This window comes from Schistocerca cancellata, chromosome 7 (assembly GCF_023864275.1).
Source record: "Schistocerca cancellata isolate TAMUIC-IGC-003103 chromosome 7, iqSchCanc2.1, whole genome shotgun sequence".
Lineage (NCBI taxonomy): Eukaryota > Metazoa > Arthropoda > Insecta > Orthoptera > Acrididae > Schistocerca > Schistocerca cancellata.
Genome location: NC_064632.1, coordinates 330,531,418 through 330,554,689, shown reverse-complemented (window position 1 = coordinate 330,554,689; position 23,272 = coordinate 330,531,418). Strand labels below are relative to the sequence as shown.

General features: G+C 42.1%; 1 protein-coding gene across 1 annotated transcript in view; it reads right to left on the bottom strand.

Annotated features, from left to right (window-relative positions):
• Nucleotides 1–23,272, bottom strand: part of LOC126092004 (sodium-coupled monocarboxylate transporter 1-like) — a 191,880-nt gene that overhangs the window by 81,216 nt on the left and 87,392 nt on the right. The window contains exons 4-7 of the mRNA XM_049907380.1: nucleotides 17,998–18,063; nucleotides 16,129–16,180; nucleotides 7,876–7,943; nucleotides 1,537–1,691 (exon numbers count right to left, since the gene is read on the bottom strand). Coding sequence (XP_049763337.1) covers nucleotides 1,537–1,691; nucleotides 7,876–7,943; nucleotides 16,129–16,180; nucleotides 17,998–18,063 — 341 coding nt within the window. The remainder of the gene's footprint in view (nucleotides 1–1,536; nucleotides 1,692–7,875; nucleotides 7,944–16,128; nucleotides 16,181–17,997; nucleotides 18,064–23,272) is intronic.

Here is a 23,272-nt window from a genome sequence, read left to right as displayed (position 1 = left end):
CATCTGTTCTTTCAGGTAAGTCCGAAAGAACAGACACCACATAGAGAGCTTTAAGTATTCATGTACCCTAAGCGCTGTTAGGGAACGGAACGCTAGAGACATATTCTAGAGCTGGTTCAAAGAACACTCTGCCACGCAGAAAATAGTATAGTTATACAAATATTGTAACACATTATGACATATTTTTACTGTTTATTTTTTGAATATAGTTTTCTGCGTATACTTTCATACTACCTTATTTATTGTACGTTAGCATTCTTACAAACACTGATGATGACGATATTTATCGCCGAAACTAGTTTGGGGAAAAAACAAGTAAACAAATAACGAAAAGTGTTTTGCGTCAAGCCAGACACACAATTCCCATATTGTTATTGCAATGAAATGAATACCCCTAGCTGCATACAGGCGTCGATATGTCAACGGGGACAGTTGAAAATTTGTGCCCCGACCGGGACTCGAATCCGTGATCTCCTGCTTACATGGCAGAAGCTCTATCTATCTGAGCCATAGAGGACACAGAGGATAGTGCGACTGCAGGGACTTATCTCTGGCACGCCTCCCGTGAGTCCCACATTCGCAACTTATTGTCCCGCACTAAATTCATAGTGCCCCTGCCCATTATATTCATTACTCACGGCTTTACTGCCGATTCCCGTAAGAGTTCGGGGAGTGTTTGTGCATCCGCAAAACGGTTCAAATGGCTCTGAGCACTATGTAACTTAACATCTGAGGTCATCAGTCCCCTAGAACTTAGAACTACTTAAACCTGACTAACCTAGGACATCACACACATCCATGAGCGAGGCAGGATTCGAACCTGCGACCGTAGCAGTCACACGGTTCCGGACTAAAGGGCCTAGAACCACTCGACCACCGCAGCCGGCTGTGCATCCGCACAGAAGATCTACATATATATTATATATAGTTAAGGCTCACCGGCCATTTGACCATCTTCTTCTGTGCGGATACACAAACAGTGCCCGAACTCTTACGGGAATCGGCAGTAAAGCCGCGAGTAATGAGTATAATGTGCAAGGGCACTATGAATATAGTGCGGGACAATAAGTTGCGAATGTGGGTCACACGGGAGGGGTGCCAGAGATAAGTCCCTGCAGGCGCACTGTCCTATGTGTCCTCGGTGGCTCAGATGGACAGAGCGTCTGCCATGTAAGCAGGAGATCCCGGTTTCGAGTCCAGGTCGGAGCACACATTTTCAACTGTCCCGGTTGACTTCTATCAACGTCTGTACGCAGATAGGGGTATTCATTTCATTGTAATTTCATTCTAACGCTCTGCATGGTCACCAATGTTATCTGATCTTTCGGACATGTCCGAAAGAACAGATACCATCTTCATATATATATCTCATATTGTTGTTTTTCTATGCGAACACGGTCCAAAAGGAAGAGTTCCAAGATAAAATTATTAAGTGTTAGACAGTTCTAGAACAATATGAGAACGTTGAGATTTAACTGGAGCGTTAGTGGCTGTGTAGGGCCAGTGAGGCCAGGCACTTGAGGACGTGACACTCACGCTGGAGGATCAAGGCGGCCCGTCTCGACATTGCGGCTCCAGACGACGGCCAGCCCTCCGACGTCGATGGTGCCCTTGATGACTACCAGCAGCACCGCCCCGAACATCATCACTGTCTGCACCACGTCCGTCCACACCACTGCCCTGATGCCGCCCTACGACATCGAGAGGAGCGCCACTTTGAATTAATTCCTCCTAAACATCACATTTACCTTAAGATTGGACAAGAGAAAGAAAAACAAATAGGCACTTATGAATAGACACGAAAGTGAGGTAAAACTAGGTTAAGTTTCTCGTTCTGGCCCTAGAAGGGCCAATCGGGCGCGATCGACCGCCGTGTCATCCTCTGCCAATGGCTTCACCCAATGCGGTTTGAAGAGGCATTGGAACTGCCACTAATTGATCGAGCATCTCCTCAGTTGGCCCCACAAGGCTGAATACATCCCGCACCAGTACTCTCATCAGGGAAATCGAACGTCTCCTGCATGGCAGTCAGCCGAGCTGACCATTCAGCTACAGAGGCAGCCACTCACGGAAGTAGTTCTCGAGCCATATAGGCGTGTTTTTTCAACTTGGTAACATTTTTGAGTATCGCCACTGTAGTAAGCGATCTGCGCATGCGAGCAAAGTACCATCATCTATTGTCTGGTATCCCGAACCGACGAGCTCGAAAGCCCGTCAGAACGCTTGGACGTAGACGACAGCTGCTAGGCGGCGCTGCTCATATTTGTGAGCACGGATGTCACTGCATCATCGTTAGACACGCTCACCACCCCACCCTCACTCCTACCCCAGCGGCAGCCTATGGGCGCCTGCGGCCGCCTGTAGAGCTAGCATAACAGGGGCCCGGTCCTCAGTCGTGATCCGACTGCGCTCTCATATTGTCCATTGTACTCAGCGTTGCATGGTTCCCGACATTGCTACGTACAGGCTCTCTATTTGTTCCACTTTGCCATTTTGTCGTGTTGTGTTTCGTGTTCATCAATTGCTGTTGTTGTGTTGCGGGGAGTCGACATCCTCGGACAGTCGGCCGGCGCCTCCTGGCAGTGTCCAATTTTGGTTACTATATATAGGGTACCTACAAACAGCATGTCGTACTGCACATCACCTCGCCCCACTTGTCTGCCTTTGTAGTTGAGTGGTCAGCGCAGCTAACTGCCATCTGGGGGACAAGGGTTCAATACCCGGTGCTTCCAGGGATTTTTCCTTCGTGAGAGGATTGGAACGGGGTGCAATCAGCAACATGGGGCCAACTGGGGAGGTACTCGACTGATTAGTAGTGGCTCCAAGCTCAAGAAACCCGACAATGACAAGGAGAGCGGTGTGCTGACCCCATTCTCCTCCATACCACATCCGATGATGCCATTGGAAAAGGATGACACAGCGACAGGTCTGGTTTCATGTGCTCATCAGGGCCTGAACGAAGATAATTTAGTACTACTTACTTTCCTCACTCTCTCTAACTAGTGGAAACCAAAGAAGGTGATTCCATACCCTGTGATCTTGGGATTATCTTTCACAGTCCTTCATACAGGCTTGAATCAAGCAGTCAGTCTGAACAGAGGTTAAATTTATAAGATGATATCAAGGAAGCCACTGTAGGATTTATACAAGCTAGAGACAAAGAAATACTGGCAGTAAGGAGCAACAGTGGAGCATGATAGTTGCAAGATGTAGGATCCTGCCGTGTTATGCAGACGGCAGACGGCGGATTTCTTCCCATCATGTGAATCACGAAGATCATTTACATCTCCAAAACAGTAAACGTCATACTCGACTTTCCTCTTCCTACTCCTGTAAGTGCGTGAGACCTTAGTCAGACTTTCGCCAACATAGAGCCTAACTCGAGGTAGGCACTGCCTACGTGGACGCTGCGTGTTGACTGCTTAGCTGCACCAGTGCATAATCCTAAGCAATGTGAATGTTTGGCAGTCCTATCAAATTTGATGGCGCTGAACGAATTGAAACACTAACAGCAAAAGGAGAAGATAACGAAATAAGGGTAGACGCTGGTAAAAAGATAGTTTCGTGAGAGGTGTAAGGAAACATCTGAGGTAGTTTATCCGATAGTTGGAATGATACTGAAATAGCAGAGTATCTGGGAAAGTGTAATAAGACCTCGCCTATCCCCTAAGGGAATATGTAAAGTCTTTTGAGGAGAGGAACGAAGCCAGCTGACCAGTCAAATTCTGAGGTTACTGGGCGTAGCTATCATGTAATAACGGTAATCATGTTAGCGACCCCTGCATCGGAAAGCGCGAGTATTGGGGAAACAGCAGACGAGCAGGTAGTATAGAATTAGACAGGCGGTGAGGTACTCCACTCTGAAGGAGTTACAATGTCGCAGCAGACCATTGCTCTCGCAGCTTTATAGGAGACAAGCAGGTTGCCTGTAGAATGAGGTTTTCACTCTACAGCGTAGTATGAGCTGAAGCCCCCTGGCAGATGAAAACTTGGTGCTGGACTGGGACTCGAGCTCGGGACCTTTGCGTTCGCGGGAAAGTGCTGTACCCTTCTTCCTTTTCTGTCGAAAAGGGTCTTAAGAGGTAGCTGTTGAGCAAAATGATGTAATTCCAGTAGCCAACTGTGACACAACTGTTGCTACTGATGATAATCAGATGAAAAAATGGTTCAAATGGCTCTGAGCACTATGGGACTGAACATCTGAGGTCATCAGTCCCCTAGAACTTAGAACTACTTAAAACCTAACTAACCTAAGGACATCACAGACATCCATGTCCGAGGCAGGATTCGAACCTGCGACCGTAGCGGTCGCGCGGTTAATCAGATGAAATGAAAGCTGCGACTGTGACGCATCTTTTGGACCATCCAGGTGAGTTGGATGTTCTAGGTAAGAGGGAAATTGTGGTAGCGAGTGATGTCACCGAGTAGATAGCGAATAAACGAATGAACTGCATCTCTTACAGAATAATGATGACAAGTGGGAAAACCTTGTTTCCTCGCAGAAAGATCGTACCGACTGCTAAGTCGTGCAATTTTACTTGGCAGAGCTACCAGATAGGCTAGTGTCTGCATTTATACGGTATGCAGTATCCGACAGGGAATTGGTTTTGAGGACAGGAGTCGAGGTTGATGATAGTCGTAAGAGAAAATTCTGGTGTGGAGAAATGATGGCGGGTCTTAGTATGCAAAGACATGAACATCTTTTCGTTGAAGCGGGAGCCGCATCCAACTGCAGATAGATGAGACTGAAACAGAACTAATGTTCAGCACTCGAAAAATTTGGAAAGCTTGTGTATATAGCATGTTCCAAAGTCTGTGCATCAAACATCTAGGGCTGAAACATCACGTCTTGGGCAACAACATTTGTTAGAGATAAAGTGTTTACTGACGCTTTGCGGCGACATTATTTGGTTTTGGTTATGGCGCTTAGAGACGGCAGGGGGCAGGCACACTACGACGTGCATGTATGCAATGTATGTTGCCTATAATTCAGTCGATCGTTCAACATGAAATGGGGTAGATAGATTCAATTAAACTCCCTGATTCATTTTGTAAAATATCTTATAGACACCCTTTCTTAACGTATTCTTGTTGAAAACTACTATCAGTTTTCTGATGTAGATAGAACGCTGCACACTTAGTAGATCGTAGGAGTTCAATGAAATCTCACCGTCCCAGGGCTGACGAATACAAATGGGCACCTGCCACATTTAAGGCAAATACTTTGAAACATCATGTTTAGTATAATAATTAGTGCTTTCCTGTTGTTTGGTTGTGTCATGGTATTGTATCTGATAGTCGCATAGTATGTGTGTGTAACTTTTCCGTAGTATATTTTCTACATTTTATCACTTTTGTTAGGTTAGTGATAATTGTGGGGTTTCTTTGTCCTCTGGTATCCTATTTCGTAGAGTAGGCAGAAGGTGACTGTGTGGCAAGATAACAATCTGCTTTTGACAGAAGTTTGGTGTACATCCATTGAGATCAGTGTAATCGAGTGCAGTCAGTCAGCATAATACGAGGGTCCTCAGTAGAATTATATTTTATCACAAGCCTTAGAATTTTGTCAGCATGTATTCAACGTAGTTCATCAAGTAAGATGTTCCATCTGGTTTCTTTGTATACCTTGAAAATGTTCGTAACGTCATTGTCGTTGTGTCTTTGATGTGTCCTCTTTTGAGTTTAGATGTGGTATCCTGAATGATATTCTTGTTCTGTGAAGCTTGTTTCTGCTGAATGAAGAACGCATTGTTTTGATTACTAATTTGTATAAGTGAGCGCCCCATATGTGCTGGAGGACTGTGATCTTTAGCTTATGTTTAATGGTTGTAGATTGGTCAATTTTTGCTTTGATTATACTTTTGGGTGAATTTGTTACTGTGGAAAATGTGAAGTTCTTGAGGTGATAATTACCTGAGAACACTCGAAGTGTGTTATGTATAGGCCGTTGAGTTAAAGAGGTTGGATAAGGATGTGGTTTGTTTGAGACGGTGTCAGCGACTAACGTTTTTCTTTCGGTATGCAATATAAGTGTCCAGGCTTCTTGCTTTGTTTTTTAGGGCGATAGTGAAGTTACCAGATATATATGTTGTATGTGTGTGTGTGTACGATTCTGTGTCGTGTATATTTATGTGACCAGCCTCAAGGGAACGCTTGGTGCCTCAATTCGTCGATGTCGAGAGAAATTTTGATATGAAAGAGAGGCTTTTTGTGATCTGCGCATCAAGAGAACGCTTGCCCTCTAGTTATGCGAGTATTAAGAATTTTCCTTTTTTTTTTAAGGGAAGAAGGCTCAATGGATATGTTTGATATGTCAACATCATGATCCCAAAGGATACCCTCCGAAAAATGTAACGTCTGATGTAGTAAGGGATTCAACAAGAGCCTTGGAAGCTGGCTGTAAATGACTTATTAGTAGAAAAGGCTAAATAAATGTAGAAGTAAGCTATGATTGACTTAAAACTGAACGTACTTGGCGGGCTTCTGTTCAACTGCCAACACAGACAGCGAGTTGAAGGTAGAGGAGGCAATAATCTTGGGAAAATTGAAAAGCATTTTATTAAGTACAGCAACCAAGGAATCCAAAAGAGGATCATGGATTAAAAGACTTGTGAAAAGGAATGCACCAGCAAGATAAATAGATAAATGTGCTGTGTAGAAACAGAAATAAGGCACAGTGAGCATAACATTGATTTTTGAAGTCAAAATCGGCTTACAGTTGGTCCATAAGACCTGTCGCTGTAATCGAGGGCACCTTAACAGCTGTGAAGTATGTGAACATTATTACGAATCATCATTCCCTCATGCTTGATGTCTTCCCTGATGGCAATGTCACCTTCCACCAGGGCAATAGTCCATGCCACAAGGCCAGAATCGTGCTTTGGTCATTGCTCAGCATAGTAGTGAACCCACGTTAATATCTAGGCCACCAAATTCGCCTGACTTGTTGGAACACATCCAGGAAGCTATAACGCGCTAGCTCCGAGCCAACAAACCACTGGCCCATAATTTATGGCACTTGCATGCCTCCGAAAATCTCCAAAGCACTTGTCGAATCTATGCTACGTAGAACCGCTGATATACTGCATTCCAGATATAGACCAACACCCTATTAAATCACGTTATCAGCGTAACTACTACATGAAACATACAGTATAATCTGTTTTCTTTTCGTTTCTTTTTTTAAAATATTCTATTCTTCGTCAGGTCCTACTGTTTCTTCCCTCTACTGCTTCTTCCTGTGCCAAGTTTATTCCTGAACAGCTTACCAAATGACCTGTAATCTGTTCATTATTCTAGAAACAGTCGACCAAATACTTGTTTCCTTACTACTGCTTTTTAGTATTTCTCCATTTTGGACTTTACTTGTCCGCTTAAATTTTAAGAGTCTTCGATAGCACTTCATTTCAAACTCTTCTAAATTTTTTGTTTCAATCGGATTTCCGATAGTTCAAGTTTCACTTCCACACAATGCTGACTCAAACGTGCGCTCTTTAGAACTTCTTCAATTTTTCCACATCTAATACCAAAGACCTTTTCATTCAAGAATGCTTTCTTAGCCCGTATCATTCTACTTCTGGTACTCTCCTTGTTTCAGACATCTTATATGACCTCATTCCCTAGACTGGAGAATTCTTTCACTACTGTGTTGAGCCCAAGTCTCACCCATACATAGATTTAATCCTCATATACAGTTATGGTAAGATCGCTTATGCGGCCTTACGAATGAAAATCGTATCTACGCTGTACACAATAATTTACGTTGTATTAGTAGCAAAATAAATTTTGTTAAGTCAAAAATGAAAGATGTCTTATGAAGATGCTGTTCTAAAATGCATCCAATTCAGTATCGACTGAAAGGACAATATAGCTCACCACACATGTGTAGAAGATGCACACAATGCACACCACAGGGGAAATGATGTGCAAGTTCACGCCAGTAACTGGAAAGAAATAATAAAGACAAATTAACCAAATGGAAACATCACAAGTTATTATTTACTGATAACAAAATTAAACATATACAGTCAAAATTGTGGACAGGAAGCACTTTTCTAGTCTCTTTAGAAGGAATAGTTGTGGATGATATGTAAAGTATGGTTTGCATATCAACAAGCGAACGCAGGAGAACATTCTCGTAAGACGCGGTCTAGTTGGAACCGGTTCACTGTTTAACACAGCATATGCGCAAATAATCTGATATATGAAAATGAGTGTTTGTTTGTTCGTCTTCTGTGTTCTGATGCCATTCATTCGATTATGGTGAAATGTTGGTGAGTCCTTGCGCATAAGACCACGAAGATTTCGAAGGGAGTAAGAACCACGTACCACTCATAGAGACAAGTGCGAAAAGGGGCGTGACATATAAGCTTAAGTCAGAAAAGTCTACATCAATGTCAGTCAAATTTTGTATATACATGACTTATTATTTGTATAACAATTTGTGTAAAGATATTGTGTGGATAATATACCCCAAACGCATAATATGACACTTAAAAATATTCCATAGAGACCAATACTAGTACGAAATCCATAGTTCTCAGTGTCTCTAGACTTCCTGGTGACAATCAGGATGACATTGCGCCCCCACATTTGGAGGTAGGTGGGGTGCAAAGATTAGTGACGTATCACCATATCTCTGCAACGGCTGAAGGAATTTCTACAAACATTTGCACATATATCACTTGCTAACTGCAAAAATTTACTGTTGCAGTTACACTCCATAACAACACTATAGCTGAGGGTGTGGGATGGAAAGGAGTGTCATAAAAGCATAACTTAGTAACTTCAACCAAATTCGGCACATACATAACTCGGTATTTGGATAAAAGTACAGTGGGATTAAAGTACCTCTAGTAATGCTAGAGCTGTGGTGAGGATGAGAAGGCGTGACATGTAAGGAACCATAAATTTTGCCACAATGTTTCGGGGCAAAAGATCATGTCACATGGCTCAACACCACAGATACACTACTGGCCATTAAAATTGCTACACCAAGAAGAAATGTAGATGACAAACGGGTATTCATTGTTCAAATATATTATACTAGAAATGACATGTGATTACATTTTCACGCAGTTTTGGTGCATAGATCCTGAGAAATCAGTACCCAGAACAACCACCTCTGGCTGTAATAACGACCTTGATACGCCTAGGTATTGAGTCAAACAGAGCTTGGATGGCGTGTACAGGTACAGCTGCCCATGCAGCTTCAACACGATACCACAGTTCATCAAGAGTAGTGACTGGAGTATTGTGACGAGCCAGTTGCTCGGCCACCATTGGCCAAACGTTTTCAATTGGTGAGAGATCTGGAGAATGTGCTGGCCAGGGCAGCAGTCGAACATTTTCTGTATCCAGAAAGGCCCGTACAGCACCTGCAATATGTGGTATCTAATTATCCAGCTAAAATGTAGGGTTTCGCAGGGATCGAATGAAGGGTAGAGCCACGGGTCGTAACACATCTGAAATGTAACGTCCACTGTTCAAAGTGCCGTCAATGCGAACAAGAGGTGACCGAGACGTGTAACCAGTGGCACCCTATACCATCACGCCGGATGATGTACCAGTATGGCGATGACGAATACACGCTTCCAAAGTGAGTTCACCGCGATGTCGTCAAGCACGGATGCAACCATCATGATGCTGTAAACAGAACCTGGATTCATCCGAAAAAAATGACATTTTGCCATTCGTGCACCCAGCTTCGTCGTTGAGTACACCATCGCAGGCGCTCCTGTCTGTGATGCAGCGCCGAGGGTAACCGCACCCATGGTCTCCGAGCTGATACTCCATGCTGCTGCAAACGTCGTCGAACTATTTGTGCAGCTGGTTATTATCTTGCATACGTCCCCATCTGTTGACAAGGGATCGAGACGTGGCTGCACGATCCGTTGCAGCCATGCGGATAAAGATGCCTGTCATCTCGACTGCTAGTGATACAGGGCCGTTGGGATCCAGCACGGCGTTCCGTACTCGTATTACCCTCCTGAACCCACCGATTCCATATTCTGCTAACAGTCATTGGATCTCGTCCAACACGAGCAGCAATGTCGCGATACGATAAACCGCAATCGCGACAGGCTACAATCCGCCCTTTATCAAAGTCGAAAACGTGATGGTACGCATTTATACTCTATCCACGAGGCATCACAACAACGTTTCACCAGGGAAAGCCGGTGATCTGCTGTTTGAGTGTGAGAAATCGGTTGGAAATGTCAGCACGTTGTAGGAGTCGCCATCGGCGCAAACCTTGTGTGAATGCTGTGAAAAGCTAATCATTTGCATATCACAGCATTTTCTTTCTGTCGGTAAAATTTCGCGTCTGTAGCACTTCAGCTTCGTGGTGTAGCAATTTTAATGGCCAGTAGTATATATTAAATATTCTCTCTAGAGTCGCATGGTGTAAAACAGCGAAGAATGTCAGCGATAGTTATTCACGAAACGACCATCAATTACTCTCACAATTAAACATTGAAGTGAGAAAAGTCATGCGATAGCTATATACACATATACAGATGGTGGTAGTAGCGCGTACACCAAGTATAAAAGGACAACGCGTTGGTGGAGCTATCATTTGTACTCAGGTGATTCACGTGAAAATATTTCTGACGTGTTCATGGTCGCACGATGGGAATTATCAGACTTTGAACGCAGAATCGTAGTTGGAGCTATACGCATGAGACTTTGCACTTCGTAAATTGTTGGAAGATTCAATATTTAGTGATCCACAGTGACAAACGTTTGCCGAGCTATAGCAGCAGAGGACCGACGTGAGTGCCTTTGTGAACAATATAACATCGCCTGCAGCGCCGCTTCCGGGCTCGCGACCGTATCGGCTGGACCACAGACGACTGGTAAACCGTGGCCTGGTCAGATGAGTCACGATTTCAGTTGATAAAAAAGAGCTGATGGTAGCATTTGAATGTGAAGCAAACCCTATGAAGCCATGGACCCGGTTGTACGGGCTGGTGGTGGTTCCTTAATGCTGTGGACTGTGTGTACATGTAATGGGCTGATCCTCTGGTCCAACTCTACCGATCGTTGACTAGAAATGGTTATGCTCGTCTACTTGAAAACCGAGGGAAGCGTTCATGGACTTCATGTTCCCAAACAACGACTAAATTCTTGTGGATGACAATACGCCATGTGACCTGAGCTCAATCGTTCACGATTAGTTTGGAGAACATTCTTACTTTCCCAATTCTGGCCAGCTGTAGAGGCAGCATGGCTCGGTATTTCTGCCGGGTCTTTCAGCGACTTGTTGAGTCCATGCCACGTCGAGTCGCTGCACTACACTGGTCAAAAGGAAGCCCGACACGGCATTAGGACGCATCCTATGATGTTTGTCACGTCAGTATAAGTTTCCCCAGAATTTAGATGTAACTGCAGAGCGAAGTTCGTTTGGGATGAAACATATGTACAAATGTATGTGAGATATGTTAAATATACGTAAAATATACGTTTGTTTTACATATATGCGACAAATGTGTACGCGTACAACGCTACAGGGGGAGAGCTACGTAAATTAATCCTAAAAATCATTGTCTGTCACTTATTTTTTATATGCAAATGGGTCGGCTTCATGTATGTGTACCTATTTAGAAAGAAAAACAGAAATTACAAAGCTAGTATATTATACACATAGGGGTATATCCTCCAATGTGACTACAGTGATGCCCTAATCGCTTCTACACAGTTTATTAAGCCATCATTGACAAACATTACGAGAAGAGGACATTTTTTAGATATATATATTTTTTCGACTTCTTATTTACAAGTTAAAGCATAGTCAATTCGAGGTTCGTTGTTGTTCTGCTTCTAAGACTTTGTTGTGCTTTACGGCAGTTATTTTTTTAATCTATCACGGATTACGAATTCTTTCTGCTCACTGAGACGATTACGTATCAAGGTGAGGGAAGGAACAACGCAAGAGTCCCATTATCGTCTCTACCACGATGGCCTTCCTAGCATTAGACATTCACAGTTTATCATCTTCGCTGCATTTCATGATTTTGAGAAACGGTGAATCATCATCCTGTGGATATTGTCTGTCGAATATTTATTGTATATCTTGATAAAAAATAAAAACACGTACAGCCGTCCTTATGATTTTATTTTATTTTGTCGCTACCAGTTTCGATGCTTCAATGCGTCATCTTCAGGCTGTTTTGATGCGGTAGAGGTGGATACGATCCCCATGCATAACCCATCAGTTGCCAGCCGTACTGGATTCGCAGATAATGTGTCAGCACTCCAGCCATCAACTAATGTGCCTCATTTATTATACTCAATAAAATTCTTCTGGGTTTGAGGCTGAATTGTTATCTACAAAATTCCGACGTTTCGGCGACTGTTGCAAGGCGCCTTCCTCAGGGTGTACTGCTAAACTGCTGAATGAGCACTAATTTGTTTACTTATATACTATGGAGGAGTGCTGTCATTGGATGTGAGGATTAGGAGGAAGGGTATTAGGAGTTCATTTTATTGGTCTTTGCATTGCATGTTGTCATTGGAGGAAATAGGCGTTTTCTATTGGAGTTTCCTTTACTGCTTGCCATTGGTGGAGCTTGGCGAATAGGAAACTGAGCGGCACCTACAGCGTAGCGTTGTTTACTAACTGCCTAATATCGTCTAGGCCGCGTCAGCTATTTTGTCTGAAGCAGAGAGGGTGTAAAATGTAGATTGGGAATGGCAAGAAAAGCGTTTGTGAAGAAGAGAAATTAGTTAACATCGAATACAGATTTAAGCGTTAGGAAGCCTTTTTTGAAGGTACTTGTCTGGAGTGTAGGTCTGTCTGGAAGTGAGACAGTTCAGGCAAGAAGAAAATAGAATCTTTTTGAATATAGTGCCACAAGAGAACGCTGAAGATTAGATGCGAAGATCATGTAACTAACGAGGAAGTACAGAACGGAACTGGACAGGTAATAAATTTGTGACACAGTTTGACAAAAAGAATGGATCGATTGCTAGGACACATTCTGAGACATCAGTTGATCACCAATTTAGTCCTGTAGGGAAGTGTGAGTGATAAAAGTGGTAAGTGGATACCAAGAGACGAATACAATATGCTGGGTCAAAAGCATGTGGGTTGCAGTAGTTATTCGGAGATGAAGAGACTTACATGGGATAGGGTAACACTGAGAGCTGCATCAAACTTGTCTCCAGACTCAAGACCATTTTAACAACGACACATGTTGACATCAAAGAAGATAGAAAAATAAAATTTTTACATGTTTTGTAACGAGCAGAAGACACCCAAGAGTACCATTCTATCATCACACATACACAGTAGTCTTGGCGCTGTAAATTTATCTCCATTGAACTACGGGGTTGTAAACCAACATTATTGAGGCCGTTCTTCGGTATCGAGCCACCTTCCCGTGCCTTCTCTTTGTACAGAGTGACAAATATTGAACTATATAAAAAACGTAAATTATTTACAAACTACGGCATGCACACACTTTATTGAACATGTATGAATCACTACAGATATTCGGATTTGGTTATGACATGTTCAATGTTCGTGACATCATTGGCGATGATGTGGCGCACACAAATAGCGAAATTCTGCTAAAATGTTGGAACATCGATGCTATCGATGAGCTCCCGAATAGCTGTTTTCAACTCAGCAATGGTTCTGGGTTTATTGCTGCACACCTTGTCTTTTATACAGCCCTACAAAAAGGAATCGCGTGTGTTCAGATTCGGAGAATATGGTGGCCAATCAAGGCCCATGCCAGTGGCCTCTGGGTACCCCAGAGCAATAATGCAGTTCCCAAAGTGCTCCACTAGGACATCAAACACTGCTGCTTCGGTGGGGTCGAGATCCGTCTTGTATCAACCATATCTTGTCGTAATCTGGGGATGAAATGATCTTCCAAATCCACGTACCGTTCGGTAGTCACCGTGTCATCAAGGAATATCACATCGATTATTCCGTGACTGGACATTGCACACCACATAGTCATCCGTTGAGGGTAAAGAGCCTTCTCAACTGTGAAATGCAGATTCTCAGTTCCCCAAATGCGCCAGTTTTGCTTATTGACGAACCCATCCAAATGAAAGTGGGCTTCGCCCCTAAACCAAATCATATTCACTTCAAAGTCCTGTTCGTCAGCCGGCCACTGTGGCCGAGCGGTTCTAGGCACTTCAGTCCGGAACCGCGTGACTGCTACGGTCGCAGGTTCGAATCCTGCCTCGGGCATGGAGGTATGTGATGTCCTTAGGTTAGTTAGTTTAAGTAGTTCTAAGTTCTAGGGGACTGATGACCAAAGGTGTTAAGTCCCATCGTGCTGAGAGCCATTTGAACCATTTTCCTGTTCGTCAGTTCTGTGGACAATAATGTTGGTGAAACACAACCACTGTTCCAGAGCCCTGGGGCTTAATGACTGACGGGTTTGAATTTTGCCGGCCGGTGTGGCCAAGCGGTTAAAGGCGCTACAGTCTGGAACCGCGTGACCGCTACGGTCGCAGGTTCGAATCCTGCCTCGGGCATGGATGTGTGTGATGTCCTTAGGTTAGTTAGGTTTAAGTAGTTCTACGTTCTAGGGGACTGATGACCTTAGAAGTTAGGTCCCATAGTGCTCAGAGCCATTTGAACCATTTGGTTTGAATTTTGTGTGGGAAGAGATGAAGGTCTTCAACAATAATTTGTTGCAATGTCTTTCGATTGATTCCCACCTGTTATGCAGCTCGTCTGATTGGCGCTGCTTTCAAACACAACGTATGTCTTCTTAAGTTTTCAGGAGTTTTCACCCTTTTTGGACGACCGACATTGCCAACCCTGTCATCAGGAAGACTACCCGTTCTCTCAACATTTCGAATCAAATTCTTGATTGTTAGCACACTTGGACCGGTTGTCTTCAACTTGAAATCGGTCGCAAACTTCCTTTGAGCCGCAGTTGGGCTGTTATTGCTCGCATGGTAGGCCTTCACAAGCGCTATACGCCCAGGCGCGTTGTACCGCGACATTTTCACGTGCAGATATCCGCCGGCTGGTGTGGCCAAGCGGTTCTAGGGGCTTCAGTCTGGAACCGCGCGACCGCTACGGTCGCAGGTTCGAATCCTGCCTCGGGCATGGATGTGTGTGATGTCTTTAGGTTAGTTAGATTTAAGTAGTTCTAAGTTCTAGGGGACTGATGACCTCAGATGTTAAGTCCCATAGTGCTCAGAGCCATTTTTTTTTTTTTTTTTTTTTTTTTTTTTGCAGATACCCGACAACAACAAGGCGTGTGTGCATGCGGATACTAATTCCCATCATGCCCCGCGGCGAACCGTGCAGTTTGGACGTCCGGACGCATACCGTTCAGAAGTTATGAAATTGTTACCGTGTAAGTCGCAATGGAGGCTTTTCATATTAGGTCCAATACTTGTCCAATCCTACGTCAATGTCGTATCTTCTGTTCTGATGCTCTTCATTTACTACATGTATAATGATAGTGAGTTTATGTACGTAAGTGAATAAGCAATTGACTTGAGAACTTCTGTTTAGAATCTGCTCATGTTTGCAATGTAAATGGTGAGGAGTAGGGAGCACATTCTTTCTGCAGTATTTATTACTATCAGATACTTGTATAAAATAATTCAATAGCCCTATTAAAATTAAGGCAGAACTTGGAAATATTCCTGCCCTAACGCAACGTCAAATTATATTGGGAGTCCCAAATGTGCTTAGTGTCTAGCAGTAAGCTCTTGGTAAGAGCCAAAATAAATGGTGGATTGACTAGTCGACATTTGCCCTCTTAACCATAGTCACACTATCTTCATCGCCATTATTATTTAATTAAATTATAAGGCAAGGAGTTTCGCCTTTGTCAGAAAAACAGGGCTTAACGTGGCTCAAAATGTGCTACAAAATGCATCACTGACTCTATCACTTGCTACTCTTCGATTGTCTGTATTAGGTAATAAATTATATTAGGCAGATATATCACGTGATTAGGACATATGTAGCAAATCTTATACATAATTAATTCTTTTTTCAAAATGTGCAGTCTGAATATAGGACTTAATTAAATTAATAAAATTATAATTTCCATCATAAAGTTTTGTCGAATTGAGCATGTTCATTATACTTTTCTCTTTATGGAAAAAGTACTGGACCGTAAATGAACAGTTAATTCTCACCTTGGTTTAAAGCTATGGCAGGCATGAAAATGACCAGGGGAATCCAGCATATCTGAAACAGAGAGAATGGAACACACAGACATAGTTAGAGGAAACATTCGAGATACAAAGAAATATTTGGAACTTCGGCATTGCGCATTAGTGTTCCATTGAAGATACTAAGACAAAGGTCTTGCAATTTCCCTCGTAATATACATATGCGCCATGTACTCTAGTGAGATTGTGTTATCGACACCTGAGTGAATCTGAAAAGGACCTTGTAGATCTCCATTTGGCTAGCAGGTTGAATCGTGCAGTATAAAGATTCGTGGAGCATTCAATGTGACAGTGTCCTTTGTTGAACAGAATTGGAGTGTCAACGCCAGCATACCCATCTTCAAGGTTTCGGTAGGCCACCTAACCAACAGAATAGAGGATCGCCGTAATGTACACCATCGCATCGTATCCCCTTAACTTCTGTGCCTGATGTACGAGAACAAGTTATGAACAGCCTCAAAACTCTCTATCGTCCCATACCACTGATCGTAGACTTACAGCAGCCAGACTACCCCAAGCATAGGCTGCCACTATCACAACAACACAAATGCCTGAGTTGTTAGTGGTGGGGTGGTCAGCAAGCATGGAGTGTCAATGAATCGTGTCACACCCTCTCCAGCAATCAATCAGGGTTAGGCACTATACCAGACCACCGTCGCTGGAGTCACTAGATATGACTTCAGGTCATGGTTGGTACTGAGGAAATTCTGAAGTACAACGGTGTGTCACAGACATCCTGCGCCCTCATGTGTCGCCTCTCATGTAACAGTATCGTGATGCCACTCTTGTGTCCTCTCCTGGGGCGAACTGGGCCAACTGTTGTAACTGATCCTTGATGTTCCTGATATGTGGGAAGGAGATCACGTCTGAGCTGGTCCCACAAATTACTGGGGACAGATTTTGGATCTTGCCAGCCATACCAGTTCCAAAACATCATGCATGATATTCATGGTGGGAAGGAGATGACGCCTGAGTTGGTCCGACAAATGTCCTAATGGGGACAGGTTATGGATCTTGCTGGCCATGGAAGTTCCACAACATCATGCAAACAGTTTATAGAGGCACATGGCATGTGTGAGGAAGCGTTGTTCTGTGGAAAAATTGCATTACGATGCTGTTGCAAGGGAGTGACACATGAGGAAGCTGGAATCTGTGACATCCTTCCAAACCAACTCAGTGTATCCATCCAGGCCAGGCCAGGTCATACTAATAAGCGAGCTCATACTACCAAGTTCTTTGAAAATTTGACTCAAATGCAACACCCTCATGGACTGCATTCAGTGGCATCAAGGTCATGGCTTCACCGTGAATATCAAGGACATCAAGGATGAGTTACAACAGTTGTGGCCCAGTTTGCCCCAGGGAAGGAATGTCAACGCCAGCATACCCATGCCAGCATACCCATTCCAGCATACCCATGCCAGCATACCCATGCCAGCCAGACTTGAAGTGAAAATGAGGAATTCAATATCCATAGGGTTATCAGATGTTCCGTTTCTTATTCTTGTAATGTAGACACTCCTTTACATTAGGTGTTCTATATACTACACTGTATTTTGAGAAACTCATAAATTCAATAACTTTTCTAAGTAAAGCCTAAAATTACATAGATATGCGAAGAATTTCTTGTTTCACTGTCCTTAAGAACGCACCTTCCCCCTTCTGCTCTTATAGATAAGACAACATATACATTTAACGCGAAACAACATAATTTGCTAGGAAAGAAAATCCTTAGCCCTTCCCTTTTCCTCAGGTTTCAAATGAAGCACAATCACACACTAGACTGTCATCATGCTCAGGTACATAAGATCAATTTACAAAACTATTACTTACCACTCCAATTATGAAGAAGAAAGAGCCCAGAATTCTCACGCTTTTGCCGAATCTCATTTCCAAGTACTGTAAAAAGAAAGAAGAACTCATTAAAGTATTGTGATGCTGACATTCACCTGGAATCCTACAAATTTGAACGAAACTATTATTTTGACGACTTTACCGTCCATTAAGTGGCCTGGTGCATATTTGAAAGAAAAAGTCTCTAACAGACAAAAATAAAGATTTTCTCATAATTTTCTGCTGTTTTAAGAATATGCAGACAATGTATGGCCTAAATTAATAAGTGTGTGCAGTTGAATAAAATAATGAATCATAAAAATAGCTGTGGAATCCCTCTAAACTAACAAACCAATCTTTTTTGTTTCATCATTTTGTATAAGTTGTCAGCGAGAAAAAAATATTCATAAAGTTTACTGCAAGTTGGTAAGTGCTTTCAATCTGAAATACTGGATGAATAAGTTCTTACTTGCGGCGGGTACGCTTCTTTTTCAAATTCATGAAGTTCGAATCACAAAAATACCTCTCCCAAAGCAGTCGGTGGAACTCTAAAAAATTCATGTGAAAACCGACTTCTATGTTTTCTACCAAGCGTTATATACTACAATCAAGTAGGATTCTTTTCGACAAGTAGCTTGGCTGTGTGGCAGGGCACTTGCTCATTGCATGGGGAGTCTTGGTTCGTTTCCAGGTGGACACAAATTTTTGAACAATGTTGCATGTTGTATGAGCATTTACGTGAAGCATAAAATGCAAAAAGATAAAATAAATTAGTTTGTAGTTTTTTTACCTACACGAGCTTGATTAACAATGTTTTTTAAAAAGTCGGTAGTTAGGGATTTTTGTTTGCACTGTAAAATGTATTTTTGTGAGAAACACGTGTTTAGAAATAAGAAGACGCACACTTTTAATAAAAATGACAATTAGATGTGTTAATTACGATACAGTTTATGTATTTAATATTTTAATTTGAATTGACTGGAAACAAACGGGAGAAACAATGACCAACACAAGACGCTGTACATTTCTTCTTTTGTACTACAGCCATCAATCCTTCTATTTTCAAAAACTCATGCATTAGCACCGGCAAATTTGAGAATTGCATCCATCTCCTATCTTGAAAAATGTTGTGTTCTTCTTTTGTTTTTCATTTTGCCACACATAAAAAATGGACTAGTAGAGAGATGTAACCACACTTTTCCTTGTCGACAAAAGTTCTAGCATGTGACAATGACGTCACTCGCCAGCGATTGTCTATAAAACTTATGCATATAGGCGGCAGTGTGGACATTTAGGTCGCTATTAACAGCTCTGCATCTTCAGGGTGCCTTCCAGTACAATACACAGAGTTAACTGCGGTCAGATAACGAAGGCTTGCTGACATGATTAACATTGGTGGACCGCAGATATATTTTAAACGTGCTTTCCTTTAGCCATTGTCACGCGACCCTGGTTATCTTGCTTTCTGACTGAGGTTGATGCACTCAGCCACCAGTGTCGCCAGACCACACGGGCTGACACCATTCCGGTTGCCAGGAACTGCTACAACCTGATGCAATCTCAGTTATAACAGCTGCTCATTGCCTCTGGTCCAGATCATTTGGCGTGATGCACATACGCAGCCATTGCTGTGAAGTTAGCAGTAGCAGCTGGATTTAAACCTTAGTGATCCAGCTCATTATCTTTGGGTAGCAGGTGTACCCACTTTGGCAGAGAGCCACCGACCACATCCAGTCACCCTGCCTTCTGTCATAACTGGTGTCTGGACCATCTCTCCCTGTGACACTGCTAAACGAGTACAGTGAAGGACTACAGAATTACTTAGGAGAGCAGTGAGATGTGGTTCAGTATCATTTATTTGCCAGTGAAGAGTCTTCATGGTAGCCTAATAATGACGAAAAAAATTATCTAACGGAAGGATTACGATGGAACATACAAGTGCAGTTGATATTTTCTAAAGAATGCCAGTAGTAAAACAGGAAAAGATGCCAACAAAATAAGAAAACAATCGCAAACCAAGGGTACAGGCAAGATTGTCTTCAATCAGCTGAACAGCTTAATTTTAAATAAAAGAGAGTTTAATAGTTATAAAGAACTATTCGTTACAAAAATACTACAGCCATCTTATAGTTTCAGGGTAAAAAAGTTGCAAGTAGAACTTAAACTAATGAATCCACAATCATTTGACATCAAAATAATAAAGAAATGTTAACAACACAGGAAGCAGGCGGCATAGGCCACAAATTATAAAATACTGTCACAAATGTTATATTGTTCCTAGATGTATTAAGGAAGGAAATTTGGCACAAATTAAGAAATAATCACCCATATGAAAATTTTTAAATTACCCTTTTACAAGCTTTAGAATTTTTAAATGGAAACAAATTTCTAAACAATCTCTGTGGTACACACGGCGCGCAGTACTTGATAGCTCATTTACAACAAGCTTCTACTTGTTCAGTTACGAAAACCACATTGGGAGCCTACTGTACTACAACATAAGAACGCGCAAAACAAGGAAAGAGGGCTTCCTGCGCACCCAGTCAATGGTGGTTTGACCCAGCTCGGAAAATATCCCCTTATTATCTAATGAGGCAGCAAACAATGGCAGCCGGGTGGCGACGCTGAATGACGTGGCCCCATGCCTCCCTGCGAGACAGAAAGAACGAGACATTCCTTGCCCACTTTCGACGCGCCGGTTGGCAATGCACTCTACTGACAGAATCGAGGCGCACGCCCTGCAGTCTTTTTCAAACGGTTTTTACTTAACATTCCTTTTAGATTCGTATGTCAGCTTCATGGTGAAGTCAGCAAAATTTCTATAATGGCAATACCTAATGTGATATTCGCATTTTAGTATGACTCTGCGTAATATTCGAGGAGTTTGCAATGAAAAATGGAGGTCCATATGATTTTGCGTTTGCTACATATTGTACCATATGTTGCAGCGAACGAAATTTAGCTAAGATAAATTAGTTAAAAATAATCATGATTGTAGGGTCATGCCGGCCGGAGTGACCGTGCGGTTCTAGGCGCTTCAGTCCGGAACCGCGTGACTGCTACGGTCGCAGGTTCGAATCCTGCCTCGGGCATGGATGTGTGTGATGTCCTTAGGTTAGTTAGGTTTAATTAGTTCTAAGTTCTAGGCGACTGATGACCTCAGAAGTTAAGTCGCATAGTGCTCAGAGCCTTTTGAACCATTTGTAGGGTCATTTACTACACCTACGACATGTTTTGGCCTTCAATATTAGGCCACCCTCACATAACGCTCCATCTGGTTGACACTGATGACACTTGGAACAGCTGCGGTCAGCATAGCTGTTCCGTGCATCAACAACTCCAGCGGGATGGTGTATTACCTGAAGATGGACTTCTACGTACTAGAGGCAGGAACCGGTCATATTTTTAATAAATGACTGTCTGATTAAGACGGTTTTTAACTAATTTTACTTAACTGACGGACTGCCGTTTCCCAATAATCTTACCTGAAATATTGAACACTGAACTTTTGTTTGGACTTGTGAGAAGGCCTATGTCCGTCTCCACTCTCAAGAAATTGGAATTTATCTAGTACGTTCACTTATGACCAAATGCATAAGGAAGTTAAATTTTCCGTAACATTCCTCACATATCCTAAACTGTTCGAGATATCGATATGAGATTTTGGCAAGTGATTGCATGCAAAGAGGTAAGTACTTTGCTATGAGATTCACTTACAGAACTTTCTTCTCTACGACGATATAGCAGAAGCTATGGTTTTTATTTTGTTTCTTTCAATCCAGTGTTGCAATTTCCTTAACAGTCTTTCACAGTTATTGAAAGGAGAACTTGGTACTATAAAAATAAACATGAGATTTCTTCTCCTACGTTACTGAAAACCAAAACAGAGAGGTTTTCTGTGAGCTACTGACCTCTCCGGTCGCCAATTGCGTGTTGAATATGGCACTCTTTCAGAATTATGTCGCAATGGCGACTGCAAGGAAGATTGTCCAAATTATACTATGTTTTGTTGAAAGAAGCAAAATTAAAACTGTCAACAAGAGAAATGTGGCCATTAGTCATAATTAATGGTGCCTCTTCAAATGAGAGAAGATCAATTTAGACAAAAATAACTCGCCAACTCTGTTGCAAACCATGCAACCCATCGTACGAGTATTTTTAATTTTGAATGACTGGAATGGAAACTGACCAAAGGATTTTCTTCCTGTTCTTCATTTGAGGAGTGTGGAAATAATTCATAGCAAGTAGTGTTCCATATTTTTGTTCCTATTCCCCATCATAGTGAACTGCTGATCATCTTTACCTTAGTTGTTTTTTGATATGTTAAAAATAAATATATATATTCATAATCTATTTTAACTTTGTTGAGCAGTCTCAAGCGGTTCATAGAGTATTGACTACTACGTTTTTGTGACATTGTTTGCAACAGATACAACGCCACCAAATTTGTTATTTCTCATAAAACAATGCTGCATTTTTGCTGCAGAGTAGAACTGACCTAACAAAGCTCTCCATAGCTCTAAAACTGTGAACACAATGACGACTTTTAGAACCTTGCCAACTATTCAGAATATCTTCTGGCAAGTTTAAGGGGGGATGTAACGCCCTATCCTGGCAATGTTAAATTTGGTGACTTGGTTTCCCTATATTTCAGGAACCACTGTAGCCATTAAAATGAGTTTTTTTATATAGGACATTAAACTGTATGTTCTGAGTCTACTGAATTATAATAATTGCATTTCAGCCACTGCTTTCAGAAATATGATTTTTTAATTGCACAGTTAAGATTTTGTGTACTTTTTTGTACTTTATCCTAAATAATTTTAATTATACATAACATTATGTTCTTCTTTTAATTCAGTAGACTGAAGATATGTATGTTATTACTAACTGAAAATTTGAATACTCTACTCGAAGTGGTTTCTGAGATTTAGGGAAAATTGCAACAGAAAATTTAAATTTTCAGGAACGGCGTCTAAACTTTCAAAAGACTGTAACTAACTTAATATATGCTTAATTTTTTTATTTCTAGTCACTCAGAAACACTCTGCACCACATTGTATATCATCCTCTTGATCTTTTTCCAAGTTTTTTCTTCTTGTCTTCTTTCTGGACTCCTTAGTGACCAACTGTACTGCATACTCTGCTTTATCATTGCGAACCTTGTCCATCCGTTCAAGTTCTTTGATGTAATTTGATCCAGGATTAATTTCCATATGCTGTAGCACTTTCACCCTACCAATGTTCCCATTATTAAAAGCAATAACAGCATCTC